A 16651-nucleotide genomic window follows, 5' to 3' on the forward strand; every position below is an offset into this window, starting at 1 on the left:
TTGTCCTACTGTCCCCATCTTGCCCTACTGTCTCCATCTTGCCCTACTGTCTCCATCTTGCCCTACTGTCCCCATCTTGCCCTACTGTCCCCATCTTGCCCTACTGTCCCCATCTTGCCCTACTGTCTCCATCTTGCCCTACTGTCCCCATCTTGCCCTACTGTCCCCATCTTGCCCTACTGTCCCCATCTTGCCCTACTGTCTCCATCTTGCCCTACTGTCTCCATCTTGCCCTACTGTCTCCATCTTGCCCTACTGTCTCCATCTTGCCCTACTGTCTTCATCTTGCCCTACCGTCTCCATCTTGTCCTACCGTCTCCATCTTGTCCTACCGTCCCCATCTTGTCCTACCGCCTCCATCTTGCCCTACCGTCTGCATCTTGCCCCTACCGTCTCCATCTTGCCCTACCGTCCCCATCTTGCCCTACCGTCTCCATCTTGCCCTACCGTCTCCATCTTGCCCTACCGTCTCCATCTTGTCCTACCGTCTCCATCTTGCCCTACCGTCTCCATCTTGCCCTACCGTCTCCATCTTGCCCTACCGTCTCCATCTTGCCCTACCGTCTCCATCTTGCCCTACTCTCTCCATCTTGTCCTACTGTCCCCATCTTGCCCTACTCTCTCCATCTTGCCCTACTGTCTCCATCTTGCCCTACTGTCTCCATCTTGCCCCTACTGTCCCCATCTTGCCCTACTCTCTCCATCTTGCCCTACTGTCCCCATCTTGCCCTACTGTCTCCATCTTGCCCTACTGTCCCCATCTTGCCCTACTCTCTCCATCTTGCCCTACTGTCTCCATCTTGCCCTACTGTCCCCATCTTGCCCTACTCTCTCCATCTTGCCCTACTGTCTCCATCTTGCCCTACTGTCTCCATCTTGCCCTACTGTCCCCATCTGCCCTACTGTCTCCATCTTGCCCTACTGTCCCCATCTTGCCCTACTGTCTCCATCTTGTCCTACTGTCCCCATCTTGTCCTACTGTCCCCATCTTGCCCTACTGTCTCCATCTTGCCCTACTGTCCCCATCTTGCCCTACTGTCTCCATCTTGCCCTACTGTCTCCATCATGCCCTACTGTCTCCATCTTGCCCTACTGTCCCCATCTTGCCCTACTGTCCCCATCTTGCCCTACTGTCTCCATCTTGCCCTACTTTCTCCATCTTGCCCTACTGTCTCCCTCTTGTCCTACTGTCTCCATCTTGCCCTACTGTCTCCATCTTGTCCTACTGTCCCCATCTTGCCCTACTGTCCCCATCTTGCCCTACTGTCCCCATCTTGCCCTACTGTCCCCATCTTGCCCTACTGTCTCCCTCTTGTCCTACTCTCTCCATCTTGCCCTACTGTCCCCATCTTGCCCTACTGTCTCCATCTTGCCCTACTGTCCCCATCTTGCCCTACTGTCCCCATCTTGCCCTACTGTCCCCATCTTGCCCTACTGTCTCCATCTTGCCCTACTGTCTCCATCTTGCCCTACTGTCTCCATCTTACCCTACTGTCTCCATCTTGCCCTACTGTCTCCATCTTGCCCTACTGTCCCCATCTTGCCCTACTGTCTCCATCTTGCCCTACTGTCTCCATCTTGCCCTACTGTCTCCATCTTACCCTACTGTCTCCATCTTGCCCTACTGTCTCCATCTTGCCCTACTGTCTCCATTCCTACTGTCCATCTGCTTGCCCTACTGTCTCCATCTTGCCCTACTGTCCCCATCTTGCCCTACTGTCTCCATCTTGCCCTACTGTCTCCATCTTGCCCTACTGTCCCCATCTTGCCCTACTGTCTCCATCTTGCCCTACTGACTCCATCTTGCCCTACTGTCTCCATCTTGCCCTACTGTCTCCATCTTGCCCTACTGTCCCCATCTTGTCCTACTGTCTCCATCTTGCCCTACTGTCTCCATCTTGCCCTACTGTCCCCATCTTGCCCTACTGTCTCCATCTTGCCCTACTGTCCCCATCTTGCCCTACTGTCCCCATCTTGCCCTCCTGTCTCCATTTTGCCCCACTGTCCCCCCTATCAGGGCTTGTGTTGCATTTGTAGCTTTTCCCTATATTTCTTGCTGTTATGAAGCCCTGACCCCTCCCCTTACTAACAGTGTCATTCTTTCAAATGTTGATAATGAGCTCTGTTTAAACAAACAGCAGCTGCCTTTGCAGGCTTTGTGATAAGGAGCAGCTCATTATACAGGGGGTTTATCTGTGAAATGTCAAATTGTTTTATGACTCTCGGCCCCTCAAACAGCGACTCGGCAGAACCGGAAGTTGGTACCTAAATAATGAGCTTGGGGGGTGCACTGTCCCCCCAGTTATATCCAATCAGAATGCAGATTTAGAGCCCCTGGCACGTTGCTGTACTGGGAGGGCGAATGGAACTGGGTACCTGGGCGGCACTGAAGCAAAATCATTATTTCGTTGCTGCTGGGGAGTCGGATGGAGCAGCGGAGGGAAAGTCGGAGTCAGTTACATTGGGGAAAGAGAGTTGGGCAGTCGTAACCAGCCGTTTAAAGGGGAAGCTGAACTGTAGAGAAGGACACTTGTTGCTAGGGTCACTGATCATAGCAACAAGACAGTAATGTAAACCACAGACACAGACGTTGTCCCATAGGGGCTGATGGGAAGAGTGGGGGCTGTAATGTGAATTTCCCACCCACAGTGAGGGAGGGGTATGAACCTGGGGGTCTCACTGCAGCGCCCCCATATGGTGCCATTGCGCTATATTAACCCCTTAATCCCCACACTGTAACCCCCCAATACTGTCAGTGCATTATATTAACCCCTTAATCCCCTCACTGTAACCCCCAATACTGTCAGGGCATTATATTAACCCCTTAATCCCCTCACTGTAACCCCCAATACTGTCAGGGCATTATATTAACCCCTTAATCCCCTCACTGTAACCCCCAATACTGTCAGTGCATTATATTAACCCCTTAATCCCCTCACTGTAACCCCCAATACTGTCAGTGCATGATATTAACCCCTTAATCCCCTCACTGTAACCCCCAATACTGTCAGTGCATTATATTAACCCCTTAATCCCCTCACTGTGTTACCCCCATTACTGTCAGTGCATGATATTAACCCCTTAATCCCCTCACTGTAACCCTCCGTACTGTCAATGCATTATATTAACCCCTTAATCCCCTCACTGTAACCCTCTGTCCCAGGCTGCGTCACCGGATGGGGCAGAACTGGGCCCACAGGGTCACTTGCAGACATTTTCAGCACAATTGCGCCCAATTGGTCAATACGCCGGGGCAAGTTGGACACGGTGGGACACAGGGGCAACTGCATTTGAGGCAACTTCCCTAATGGCTGCAATTACACTGGAATTATGGGAAAAAAATATGTTTTTGGTTAAAATAAATGTCTAAAATGCCATTTGTACTGCACCGGCGCTTGGAAATGACTCTCATTAACCCCTTACTCACCAGCCCCTAACAAGCACATTGCTGTTGCCCCTTCATGAGACCCTCATGCCTGTGATGAAAGGCAAGTAGTAGCCACATGAATTTGCCCAGCTTGGCCCTGTAAAGGGTGAAACGCCAGCCGATGGGCAGATCTTATTGCCCCTTCGAGTGGGTAAATCTCACAGAATTAACCCCTGCTTTTCCAGGGTGTTTAATGTACCCCAAGCCAGTGCATAGATAGAGAGCACCCTTCATTCCCTGAGTGGGACAGTTAACCCTTAGCAAACCCACAACCTTACCCTGCTGCCAGGGTGGGCATCACTCATGCTCTTGCCTGTGCCCTCACTGCCCCTTTAACCCTTTCCAGGCTCTGGATCCCCACATTGCTCTGATCCCTAACCCCAACACCTGAGCTGCCAACTGCCCTTTCCCTAATCATCATTTCAGGACTGAAACCCCTAAAACACCTATTTGCCCCCCAGCCCCCCGGGTTTACTGGGTACTGTGCCCCCCCCTTATGTGGCCCTATTTCTCTACAGACACAATTAACTCCTTATTGTCGCTCACATTCATTGCCTTTAGCCTGGGGGGGGGGGGAGTGCCATTAACCCTTGCCAGTGCCGCAGGATGCTCCTGTATTGGGCTGAGCCAGTGCCATTAACCGTTCCCCTGCCGGTCAGCCCCATGCACATTGCTATTGCCCCTGCAGATACCCTGAGGGCTGGGGGCCCGGCATGTTCATGTCCATCTGTGCGATCCCCCCCCCCCCCCCCACTGTCTGTAGAGCAGCAGCAGCAGCAGCAGAGAAGCCCCGCACCCTCCCTGTGTCTCCCTCCCTCCCTCCCACCCATATTGGGCGCTGCGGCTCTGTGTCTGCAAGGAGAGAAGGGAGACCGAGGGCAGCCTGCAGCCGGGGTAAGTGCCCCTTCCCTGATACCCCTCCCCACTGGCCTTGGGGCAGAGTGTGTGGCACCGCAGTGTGGGGCTGTGCAGGTTGGTGCAGTGGGTGCCAGGCTCCCTGGGTGCCCACATACCTCTCCACTTACCCCTCCAACATGTACAAATCCCACCGGTTGCCCCTCCAGTTACCCCCGAACCAGCGGATATCGCTGCCGCTATTGCCCAGTCCCAACTGCCTCTTCACTTGCACCATGAGGGGTAATATCGCCTCCCCAATCTGCCCTGTTACCCTGCTCCCTCCCCGCTGCAATCCTACGCTACTGCCCCCAGTGCCAACTTCCCTGTCTACTTACCCCGGAGGGGGGCAAATACCCCTCCGCAATCTGCGCTAGAATTCTTGCGTCCTCTGTGTATTTACTCCTGGGCAGGAATCCGACTTCTGATCTGCATTGGGGGTCAGGCTTCCTCTGCAGTTACCCCCCAAGCGGGCAGGTGTCTCTTACCCCGGTTGTGCCCCCCTGCCATCCTGGGGCCCCACACTGTCTCCCCGATAAACGCTTCAGGGGGCGGCAAAATCCAGCCCCGACCCCCCAGGGACTCGGTCACCGCCGAGCGCTGTCTCTGGTGCTGAATAATATCCCCGACTGCTCCAAGGTGTAAAGCCCAGGGTATGGGGGGTAAATAAAGCCCGGGGTGTATGGGTGTGATATACAGGGGGCCCCTATACTGGGGTATCTACTGGGCACCTATATACAGGCTGCGAGTGGTGTACTGGGGTATATGGGGTGAGTAGTTATAGGTTGGTATATACAGGTGTATAGTTATATACAGGGAGAGTATGGGGTGGGATATACTGTGTATATGGGGTCTTATAAAAAGCTGTTTTATGGGGTAAGTAGTATACAGGGTAAGTAGTACACAGGGGTAAGTAGTACACAGGGGTAAGTAGTACACAGGGGTAAGTACTATACAGGGGTAAGTAGTATACAGGGGTAAGTAGTATACAGGGGTAAGTACTATACAGGGGTAAGTAGTATACAGGGGTAAGTACTATACAGGGGTAAGTACTATACAAGGGTAAGTAGTATACAGGGTAAGTAGTACACAGGGGTAAGTAGTACACAGGGTAAGTACTATACAGGGGTAAGTATTTCCGCTCTTTTGACTCCTCAGATGGATGTAGCCCCCCCTATTCTCACTCCTAATGTCTGTGCTATTGGGGTTCATCTGCCCATTACAGGGGTAACATTGCTGCCCCATTAGCCTCTGATTGAGCATCAGGTGGTCAGTGGGGTCAAAGCTAAGGAAGGCTCACTGGGCCTGAATGCCCGAACCTTGGGGTTTGCCCAAACCTGGTGTCTCTATGGGGTGGGGTGCAGTCCCTGAAGGTGGGGGGCAAGGCCGGCAGCTTAATGGGGGGGTCAAAATAAATAAGTAACATCATGGTTTAAGGGGAGTTTGTGGAGGGCTGCCATCAGGAATTACTGGGGGGCATTATTTATTTTATTAGCCCATTGGTCTCCTGGGTCTGGGGTGCTCTGGGTCTGGGGTGCTCTGGGCCTGGGGTGGTCTGGGGTGCTCTGGGTCTGGGGTGCTCTGGGCCTGGGGTGCTCTGGGTCTGGGGTGCTGTGGGTCTGGGGTACTGTGGGTCTGGGGTGCTCTGGGTCTGGGGTGCTGTGGGTCTGGGGTGCTGTGGGTCTGGGGTGTTCTGGGTCTGGGGTGCTCTGGGTCTGGGGTGCTCTGGCAGATAGATAGATAGATAGATACATAGAAATATAGATAGATAGATAAATAGATAGATAGATGATAGATAGATAGATACCTAGAAATATAGATAGATAGATAGATAGATACATAGAAATATAGATAGATAGATAGATAGATAAATAGATAGACAGACAGACAGACAGATGATAGATAAATAGATAGATGATAGATACATAGAAATATAGATAGATAGATAGATAGATACATAGATAGATAGATAAATAGACAGACAGACAGATGATAGATAAATAGATAGATGATAGATAGATATTGGGGGGTATAATATAGATGTGGGGTCAGTAATGTATGTGTAGGGGGGCCATATGCCTGGCTATGTGTGTGTGTGGGGGGGGGCAGAGACCCCCAGTCCCCGGTACATGAGGAATGTCAGTGCTTGGGGGTAACTGGATTATCTCACAGATGTTACACAGGAACCATCAGGCCTTACAGCCCCCCGGCCCCCCAGTATTTATAGAGCAGCCTCACTGACCTATGGATGTGCCTGTCTGTCTCTTGGCTCTGGCTCCTGCTCAGGAAACAGACATCGGCTGAAGGGGTGATGTGACCCCCCCAGGGTCTCTAATAAGATTCACTGTATATACAGTAGGGGAGGGTTTAACTGGGGGGGGCAATAGGAAACTTTCTGTTTCACTAAAATCCTTCTACGTTGGCTGAAATTCAAAGTATTGCTCTGATCTATAGGAATAACTGTTAGCCTTTTGGGTTTAAATTCACTGTAATATGATGTAGAGAGGGATATTCTGAGGCAATTTGCAATTGGTCTTCATTTTTTATTATTTGCGGCTTTTGAATTATTTAGCTTCTTGTTCAGCAGCTCTCTGGTTGCTAGGGTCCGATTTCACCTAGCAACCAGGCAGCGGTTTGAAAGAGGCTCGGGAATATGAATTGTTATAACAATCACAATAAAACTGGAGCCTCACAGAGCAATAGGGTTTGGTTGCCGGGGTCAGTGACCCCCATTTGAAAGCTGCAAAGAGATAGAAGAAGAAGGAAAATAATACAAAATAATGAAGACCAATTGCAAAGTTGCTATGAATGGGCCAATCTCTAACATACTGTTACCGTGAATGTGACCCCCCCAGTCCATGAAGTACAAAGGGGGTCTGCTACTGACACTGACCCTCCCCTGTGCCCCCCCAGGTACTCAGCTACAATGGATCTCTCCCTGGCAGATTCATCCTTCGAAGCCGCTTACTTACGGGAACTGCTGAAAAACGTTTCCCTGTCGGAGCTGAGCAGCCTGTACAACAGCACCGGGGGGGACCGCTTCCTGCCCCTGGGGATCAAAGTCACCATTGTGGCGGTCTATCTGATTGTCTGCGTGGTGGGATTGGTCGGGAATTGTGCCGTCATGTATGTCATCGTCAGGTAAGGACTCTCCCCGCAAACTATCCTACCCCAAAGTGTAACTCAGGTCATTCTATCCCAAAGATCTACAACACCTACTCTATCCCAAAGTCTAACTCAGGTCATTCTATCCCAAAGATATACAACAAGCTATCCTATCCCAAAGTGTAACTCAGGTCATTCTATCCCAAAGATATACAACACCTACTGTATCCCAAAGTCTAACTCAGGTCATTCTATCCCAAAGATCTACAACACCTACTCTATCCCAAAGTCTAGCTCAGGTCATTCTATCCCAAAGATATACAACAAGCTATCCTATCCCAAAGTGTTACTCAGGTCATTCTATCCCAAAGATATACAACACCTACTCTATCCCAAAGTGTAACTCAGGTCATTCTATCCCAAAGATATACAACAAGCTACTCTATCCAAAAGTGTTAATCAGGTCATTCTATCCCAAAGATACACAACAAGCTATACTATCTCAAAGTGTTGCTCAGGTTATTCTATCCCAAAGTTATAGAAGTAGCTATCCTATCTCAAAGTGTAACTCAAGTCATTCTATCCCAAAGATATACAACAGCTACTCTATCCCAAAGTGTTACTCAGGTCATTCTATCCCAAAGATATACAACAGCTACTCTATCCCAAAGTGTTACTCAGGTCATTCTATCCCAAAGATATACAACAAGCTATCCTATTCCAAAGTGTTACTCAGGTCATTCTATCCCAAAGATATACAACAAGCTATCCTATCCCAAAGTGTTACTCAGGTCATTCTATCCCAAAGATATATAACAAGCTACTCTATCCCAAAGTGTTACTCAGGTCATTCTATCCCAAAGATATACAACAAGCTATCCTATCCCAAAGTGAAACTCAGGTCATTCTATCCCAAAGATATACAACAAGCTACTCTATCCCAAAGTGTTACTCAGGTCATTCTATCCCAAAGATATGCAACAAGCTATCCTATCCCAAAGTGTTACTCAGGTCATTCTATCCCAAAGATATACAACAAGCTATCCTATCCCAAAGTGTTACTCAGGTCATTCTATCCCAAAGATATACAACAAGCTATCCTATCCCAAAGTGTTACTCAGGTCATTCTATCCCAAAGATATGCAACAAGCTACTCTATCCCAAAGTGTTACTCAGGTCATTCTATCCCAAAGATATACAACAAGCTATCCTATCCCAAAGTGTTACTCGGGTCATTCTATCCCAAAGATATGCAACAAGCTACTCTATCCCAAAGTGTTACTCAGGTCATTCTATCCCAAAGATATACAACAAGCTATCCTATCCCAAAGTGTTACTCAGGTCATTCTATCCCAAAGATATACAACAAGCTATCCTATCCCAAAGTGTTACTCAGGTCATTCTATCCCAAAGATATACAACAAGCTATCCTATCCCAAAGTGTTACTCAGGTCATTCTAGCCCAAAGATATACAACAAGCTACTCTATCCCAAAGCCTAACTCAGGTCATTCTATCCCAAAGATATACAACACCTACTGTATCCCAAAGTCTAACTCAGGTCATTCTATCCCAAAGATCTACAACACCTACTCTATCCCAAAGTCTAGCTCAGGTCATTCTATCCCAAAGATATACAACAAGCTATCCTATGCCAAAGTGTAACTCAGGTCATTCTATCCCAAAGATATACAACACCTACTCTATCCCAAAGTGTAACTCAGGTCATTCTATCCCAAAGATATACAACAAGCTGTCCTATACTAAAGTGTCAATTAGAGCATTCTATCCTAAAATTATACAATAGGCCATCCCATCCCAAAGTGTAGCTCAGGTTATTTTATCTCAAACTTATACAATGAGCCATCCAGGGCCGGATTTCACTTCTGGGTGCCCCGAGGCCGCCCCCGCCCCCCGCGAGTGCGCATGCGCGACCGCACATTTAAACTCCCATACGGAGCAGTGGGGAGAGGTCCCGACTGCTCCGTATGGGAGCCAAATTTAAAAATTCTGTTGCGGCGGGGCGGCATGCCGCCCCTAAACTTCTGCCGCCCTAGGCCCGGGCCTTTGTGGCCTCTCCACAAATCCGGGCCTGGAGCCATCCTATTCCAAAGTGTTACTCAGGTCATTCTATCCCAAAGATATACAACAAGCTATCCTATCCCAAAGTGTTACTCAGGTCATTCTATCCCAAAGATATATAACAAGCTACTCTATCCCAAAGTGTTACTCAGGTCATTCTATCCCAAAGATATACAACAAGCTATCCTATCCCAAAGTGAAACTCAGGTCATTCTATCCCAAAGATATACAACAAGCTACTCTATCCCAAAGTGTTACTCAGGTCATTCTATCCCAAAGATATGCAACAAGCTATCCTATCCCAAAGTGTTACTCAGGTCATTCTATCCCAAAGATATACAAGAAGCTATCCTATCCCAAAGTGTTACTCAGGTCATTCTATCCCAAAGATATACAACAAGCTATCCTATCCCAAAGTGTTACTCAGGTCATTCTATCCCAAAGATATGCAACAAGCTACTCTATCCCAAAGTGTTACTCAGGTCATTCTATCCCAAAGATATACAACAAGCTATCCTATCCCAAAGTGTTACTCGGGTCATTCTATCCCAAAGATATGCAACAAGCTACTCTATCCCAAAGTGTTACTCAGGTCATTCTATCCCAAAGATATACAACAAGCTATCCTATCCCAAAGTGTTACTCAGGTCATTCTATCCCAAAGATATACAACAAGCTATCCTATCCCAAAGTGTTACTCAGGTCATTCTATCCCAAAGATATACAACAAGCTATCCTATCCCAAAGTGTTACTCAGGTCATTCTAGCCCAAAGATATACAACAAGCTACTCTATCCCAAAGCCTAACTCAGGTCATTCTATCCCAAAGATATACAACACCTACTGTATCCCAAAGTCTAACTCAGGTCATTCTATCCCAAAGATCTACAACACCTACTCTATCCCAAAGTCTAGCTCAGGTCATTCTATCCCAAAGATATACAACAAGCTATCCTATGCCAAAGTGTAACTCAGGTCATTCTATCCCAAAGATATACAACACCTACTCTATCCCAAAGTGTAACTCAGGTCATTCTATCCCAAAGATATACAACAAGCTGTCCTATACTAAAGTTACATAGTTACATAGTTACATAGTTACATAGTTACATAGGGTTGAAAAAAGACCTGTGTCCATCAAGTTCAACCCATCCAAGTAAACCCCGCACACCTAACCCACACCTACCAATCTATACTCACATACATAAACTATAAATACAACCACTAGTACTAACTGTAGATATTAGTATCACAATAGCCTTGGATATTCTGATTGATCAAGAACTCATCCAGGCCCCTCTTAAAGGCATTAACAGAATCTGCCATTACCACATCACTAGGAAGGGCATTCCCCAACCCCCTCACTGCCCTCACCGTGAGGAACCCCCTACCCAACATCCCCCGGCAGGGCATTCCCCAACCCCCTCACTGCCCTCACCGTGAGGAACCCCCTACCCAACACCCCCGGCAGGGCATTCCCCAACCCCCTCACTGCCCTCACCGTGAGGAACCACCTACGCTGCTTCAAATGGAAGCTCCGTTCCTCTAATCTAAAGGGGTGACCTCTGGTGCGTTGATTGTTTTTATGGGAAAAAAGAACATCCCCCAACTGCCTATAATCCCCTCTAATGTACTTGTACAGAGTAATCATGTCCCCTCGCAAGCGCCTCTTTTCCAGAGAAAACAACCCCAACCTCGACAGTCTCACCTCATAGTTTAACCCTTCCATCCCCTTTACCAGTTTAGTTGCAGTCTCTGCACTCTCTCCAGCTCATTAATATCCTTCTTAAGGACTGGAGCCCAAAACTGCACTGCATACTCAAGGTGAGGCCTTACCAGGGACCTATAAAGGGGCAAAATTATGTTCTCATCCCTTGAGTCAATGCCCTTTTTTATACAAGACAGCACTTTATTTGCTTTAGTAGCCACAGAATGACACTGCCTGGAATTAGACAACTTGTTATCAACAAAAACCCCTAGATCCTTCTCCATTAAGGATCCCCCCAACTCACTCCCATTCAGTAGATAGTTTGCGTTTATATTATTTCTACCAAAGTGCATAACTTTGCACTTATCAACATTGAACCTCATTTTCCAGTTTGCTGCCCAGTTATCTAATTTTGTCAAATCTCTCTGCAAAGCGGCACATCCTGCATGGAACTTATAGTTTTGCCCAATTTAGTGTCATCAGCAAAAATAGAAACAATACTGTCTATGCCCCCCTCCAGGTCATTAATAAACAAGTTAAACAGCAAAGGCCCAAGGACTGACCCCTGCGGTACTCCACTAACCACACTGGCCCAATTAGAAAATGTTCCATTTACCACCACTCTTTGTACTCTATCCTTCAGCCAGTTCTCTATCCAATTACAAATATTATGTTCTAGGCCAATATTCCTTAATTTGATCATTAACCTTCTGTGAGGTACTGTATCAAACGCTTTAGCAAAGTCCAAGTAGATGACATCAACTGCCATTCCAGCATCAAGGTTCCTACTCACCTCCTCATAAAAGGCAACTAAATTAGTCTGGCAAGATCTGTTACCCATAAACCCATGTGGCACAAACTAATAGTATTGTGAACTGCAATGTATTCAACTATCCTATCCCTTATTACCCCTTCCAGAAGCTTTCCTACTACTGATGTCAGACTAACAGGCCTATAGTTTTCAGGCTGAGAACGGGATCCCTTTTTAAATAACGGCACCACATTAGCAATCCGCCAGTCTCTTGGCACCATGCCAGACCTCAATGAATCCTGGGAAATTAAGTGAAGAGGTTTGGCAATCACAGCGCTCAGCTCATTTAATACCCTGGGATGAATCCCATCCGGCCCTGGGCCTTTGTTTCCCTTTACATGTTCAAGTCTCTTTTGAATTCCCCCCCGAGTGACCCATGCGCCAGTAGCTAAATTACTAGAACTGGGCATATTACAAGGGAAGCCTTCATTATCTGGCTCCTCAGATGTATAGACAGATGAAAAATAAGAGTTCAAAATTTCAGCTTTTTCCCCGTTTTCATCAACCAACGTACCCCCCCGTGATAATAAAGTTCCCACCCCTTCTTGCTTCATTTTTTTACTATTCACATAATTAAAAAATAATTTTGGATTCTTTTTACTCCTAGCTGCAATATCCCTTTCCATCTCTATTTTAGCTGCCTGATAGCTTTTTTGCTGCTTTATTTGCTTCCTTGTACCTGATGAAAGTCCCCGCTGCCCCAGCTAACTTGAATGCCCTAAAAGCAGGTTTTTTCTTACCAACCTCGACAATAACACTTTTATTCAGCCATAAGGGTTTTGCTTTGCGATGCCTCTCCTTGCTTACTAGGGGGATATACTGTTGTGTATACCTACAAAGCAATGTTATAAAGATGTTCCATTTTCCTTCTGTGTCTAACCCCATGAAAAGCCTTTCCCAGTTGACACATTGCAGAGATGCCCTTATACTGGCACAGGCTGCACGTCTGAGCGTTTAGTTACCCCCTTATAGAGCTGTCTCTGCAGCATTATCTCAAAGGAGACCATGTTGTGATCACTGTTCCCCAAATGCTCACCCACACAAATGTTAGAGATAAGTTCATTATTATTAGAAATCACCAGGTCCAAAATAGAGTCATTCCTAGTGGGTTCAATTAGAGCATTCTATCCTAAAATTATACAATAGGCCATCCCATCCCAAAGTGTAGCTCAGGTTATTTTATCTCAAACTTATACAATGAGCCATCCAGGGCCGGATTTCACTTCTGGGTGCCCCGAGGCCGCCCCCGCCCCCCGCGAGTGCGCATGCGCGACCGCACATTTAAACTCCCATACGGAGCAGTGGGGAGAGGTCCCGACTGCTCCGTATGGGAGCCAAATTTAAAAATTCTGTTGCGGCGGGGCGGCATGCCGCCCCTAAACTTCTGCCGCCCTAGGCCCGGGCCTTTGTGGCCTCTCCACAAATCCGGGCCTGGAGCCATCCCATCCCAAAGTGTAGCTCAGGTTATTCTATCCCAAAGTTATACAGCAGGCTGTCTCATCCCAAACTGTTATTTGTGTCATTCTATCCTACAGTTATGCAATGGGCCATCCCATCCCAAAGTGTAGCTCAGGTTATTCTATCCCAAAGTTATACAGCAGGCTGTCTCATCCCAAACTGTTATTTGTGTCATTCTATCCTACAGTTATGCAATGGGCCATCCCATCCCAAAGTGTAACTCTAAGGTGGTGATTTTGATCCCAAAGTCATAAATAAGTTTGTCCTGTACCAACGTTATACAACAGACTATCCTGCCCAAAAGTTATAATTCAGGTTATCCTATCCCAAAGAGGGAATGGCGGCTATCTCAGTTATCTCTATGGCCATTGGCTAAGCTATGTTCCATGTGGCAGGTAGAAGTTGTGGGTGGTTCTATTGATTGAACACACGGGTATTCTGATGTACTAAGCCCAATTCCAGAGCAACTGCCCCCATGTTATTATAGTCTGTACTGACCGACTGGGTGTAGGGATTCCCCTGTACTAAGCACAATTCAGCAGGAACAGCCCCCTAAGTTTGCCCATAGCCTGTACAGAGAGATACCATAAAACTATGGCACATCGGGATTCCCCTGTACTAAGCACAATTCAGCAGGAACAGCCCCCTAAGTTTGCCCATAGCCTGTACAGAGAGATACCATAAAACTATGGCACATAGGGATTCCCCTGTACTAAGCACAATTCAGCAGGAACAGCCCCCTAAGTTTGGGGGGGGCAGGAGCCGGGGGGGGGGGGTATAAATACTGAGTCATTACCTCCCACAGCTGAAAGGTCTTGGGCTAATTTGCATTGCTAATGAGCTGCTATACCATAATACCCCTAGCAACTGCCCCCCCAGGCCTCTGCTACCTACCCATAATACCCCTAGCAACTGCCCCCCCCAGGCCTCTGCTACCTACCCATAATACCCCTAGCAACTGCCCCCCCCAGGCCTCTGCTACCTACCCATAATACCCCTAGCAACTGCCCCCCCAGGCCTCTGCTACCTACCCATAATACCCCTAGCAACTGCCCCCCCCAGGCCTCTGCTACCTACCCATAATACCCCTAGCAACTGCCCCCCAGGCCTCTGCTACCTACCCATAATACCCCTAGCAACTGCCCCCCCCAGGCCTCTGCTACCTACCCATAATACCCCTAGCAACTGCCTCCCCCAGGCCTCTGCTACCTACCCATAATACCCCTAGCAACTGCCCCCCCAGGCCTCTGCTACCTACCCATAATACCCCTAGCAACTGCCCCCCCCAGGCCTCTGCTACCTACCCATAATACCCCTAGCAACTGCCCCCCCCAGGCCTCTGCTACCTACCCATAATACCCCTAGCAACTGCCCCCCCAGGCCTCTGCTACCTACCCATAATACCCCTAGCAACTGCCCCCCCCAGGCCTCTGCTACCTACCCATAATACCCCTAGCAACTGCCCCCCCCAGGCCTCTGCTACCTACCCATAATACCCCTAGCAACTGCCAGCCCAGGCCTCTGCTACCTACCCATAATACCCCTAGCATCTGCCCCCCCAGGCCTCTGCTACCTACCCATAATACCCCTAGCAACTGCCCCCCCCCAGGCCTCTGCTACCTACCCATAATACCCCTAGCAACTGCACCCCCAGGCCTCTGCTACCTACCCATAATACCCCTAGCAACTGCCCCCCCAGGCCTCTGCTACCTACCCATAATACCCCTAGCAACTGCACCCCCAGGCCTCTGCTACCTACCCATAATACCCCTAGCAACTGCCCCCCCCCGGTGTAGGGCAGAACATTATGCTGAAATTCCCAGAAATCACCCCAAATGAGGCAGAGCTTATTGCCCCGGGGGGGGGGAGCTTTCGTCGGTTCTGGGTCTCGGCCCAGTTACCTGTTACACTGCCGCTTCATTGGCTGAATTTGAAGTCTATGGGCCCCCCGGGAGGGCCACAGCTGCCCCCCAGTTGGAGGGAGGAATGAAAGACAATTCGTTGCTGGGGGGGGGGGGGGGGGCTGTGCTTAACTCTTTCCACCCTGGGTCAGATTTTGTTTTCGGTTGGATCTGAGGATAATTCTCATGATGATATGGAACAGGCAATGCGCTATTCACCAATCAGAGGCTGCGATCAGCCAGGGTTAGACTTCAAATCCCAGCATGCTTTGCCAGCCATTGGGGGCAGGAAGGCTAATGACAGGCGATCCCAATGCCCAGAGTTAATGGGGCAACTTGTACATAAGAGAAATGATAGAAAGTGATGAAAGGGAATATTCCGGGGGGGCAATAGAGGGCCGGGCTGCCCCCTGAATACAGAGAGGGATGAGGCCCCGGCAGCTCCTGTTTCCAGGCAGAAGGTCTGGGTTGTCACAGAAACTGGCTCAGCAACGCCGGCTCCATCCCCCCGGCTGTTACTGCTGGACTGCGCCCCAGCGCGGGCAGAACCGGGTCCAGCAGAACCGGCTACTCATCCCCCCCCAAACCCCAACAATCAACACTCATTCCTTCACATTAATTAGCAGTTACAGCGACACTATAGAGCGGTAATGAGGCCCTATTGGCTGGGATTGGGGGCCCCATTGTACCCCCCAGGGCCACATCCCACTGTCATTATTGTACATATGTCTGTCTCTTGTGTGTAGTCTCTGTCCCTTGTGTGTGGTCTCTGTCCCTTGTGTGTAGTCTCTGTCCCCTGTGTGTATTCTCTGTCCCTTTTGTGTAGTCTCTGCCCCTTTGTGTAGTCTCTGTCTCTTGTGTGTAGTCTCTGTCCCCTGTGTGTATTCTCTGTCCCTTGTGTGTAGTCTCTGCCCCTTTGTGTAGTCTCTGTCTCTTGTGTGTAGTCTCTGTCCCCTGTGTGTATTCTCTGTCCCTTGTGTGTAGTCTCTGTCCCTTGTGTGTAGTCTCTGCCCCTTTGTGTAGTCTCTGTCCCCTGTGTGTAGTCTCTGTCCCTTGTGTGTAGTCTCTGCCCCTTTGTGTAGTCTCTGTCTCTTGTGTGTAGTCTCTGTCCCCTGTGTGTATTCTCTGTCCCTTGTGTGTAGTTTCTGCCCCTTTGTGTAGTCTCTGTCTCTTGTGTATAGTCTCTGTCCCTTGTGTGTGGTCTCTGCCCCTTGTGTGTGGTCTCTGTCCCTTGTGTGTGGTCTCTGTCCCTTGTGTGTGGTCTCT

The 16651-nt window shown here is 48.7% G+C and overlaps 1 protein-coding gene across 1 annotated transcript in view; it reads left to right on the plus strand.

Moving 5' to 3' along the window:
• The first annotated feature begins 4248 nt into the window (after positions 1-4248).
• The window catches only part of oprl1 (opioid related nociceptin receptor 1), a 40447-nt gene continuing 28044 nt past the window's right edge, over positions 4249-16651 (plus strand). Inside the window, exons 1-2 of the mRNA XM_031894694.1 lie at positions 4249-4321; positions 7235-7462. Coding sequence (XP_031750554.1) covers positions 7248-7462 — 215 coding nt within the window. The 5' untranslated portion in view covers positions 4249-4321; positions 7235-7247. The remainder of the gene's footprint in view (positions 4322-7234; positions 7463-16651) is intronic.

The sequence above is a fragment of the Xenopus tropicalis genome, chromosome 10 (assembly GCF_000004195.4).
Source record: "Xenopus tropicalis strain Nigerian chromosome 10, UCB_Xtro_10.0, whole genome shotgun sequence".
NCBI lineage: Eukaryota > Metazoa > Chordata > Amphibia > Anura > Pipidae > Xenopus > Xenopus tropicalis.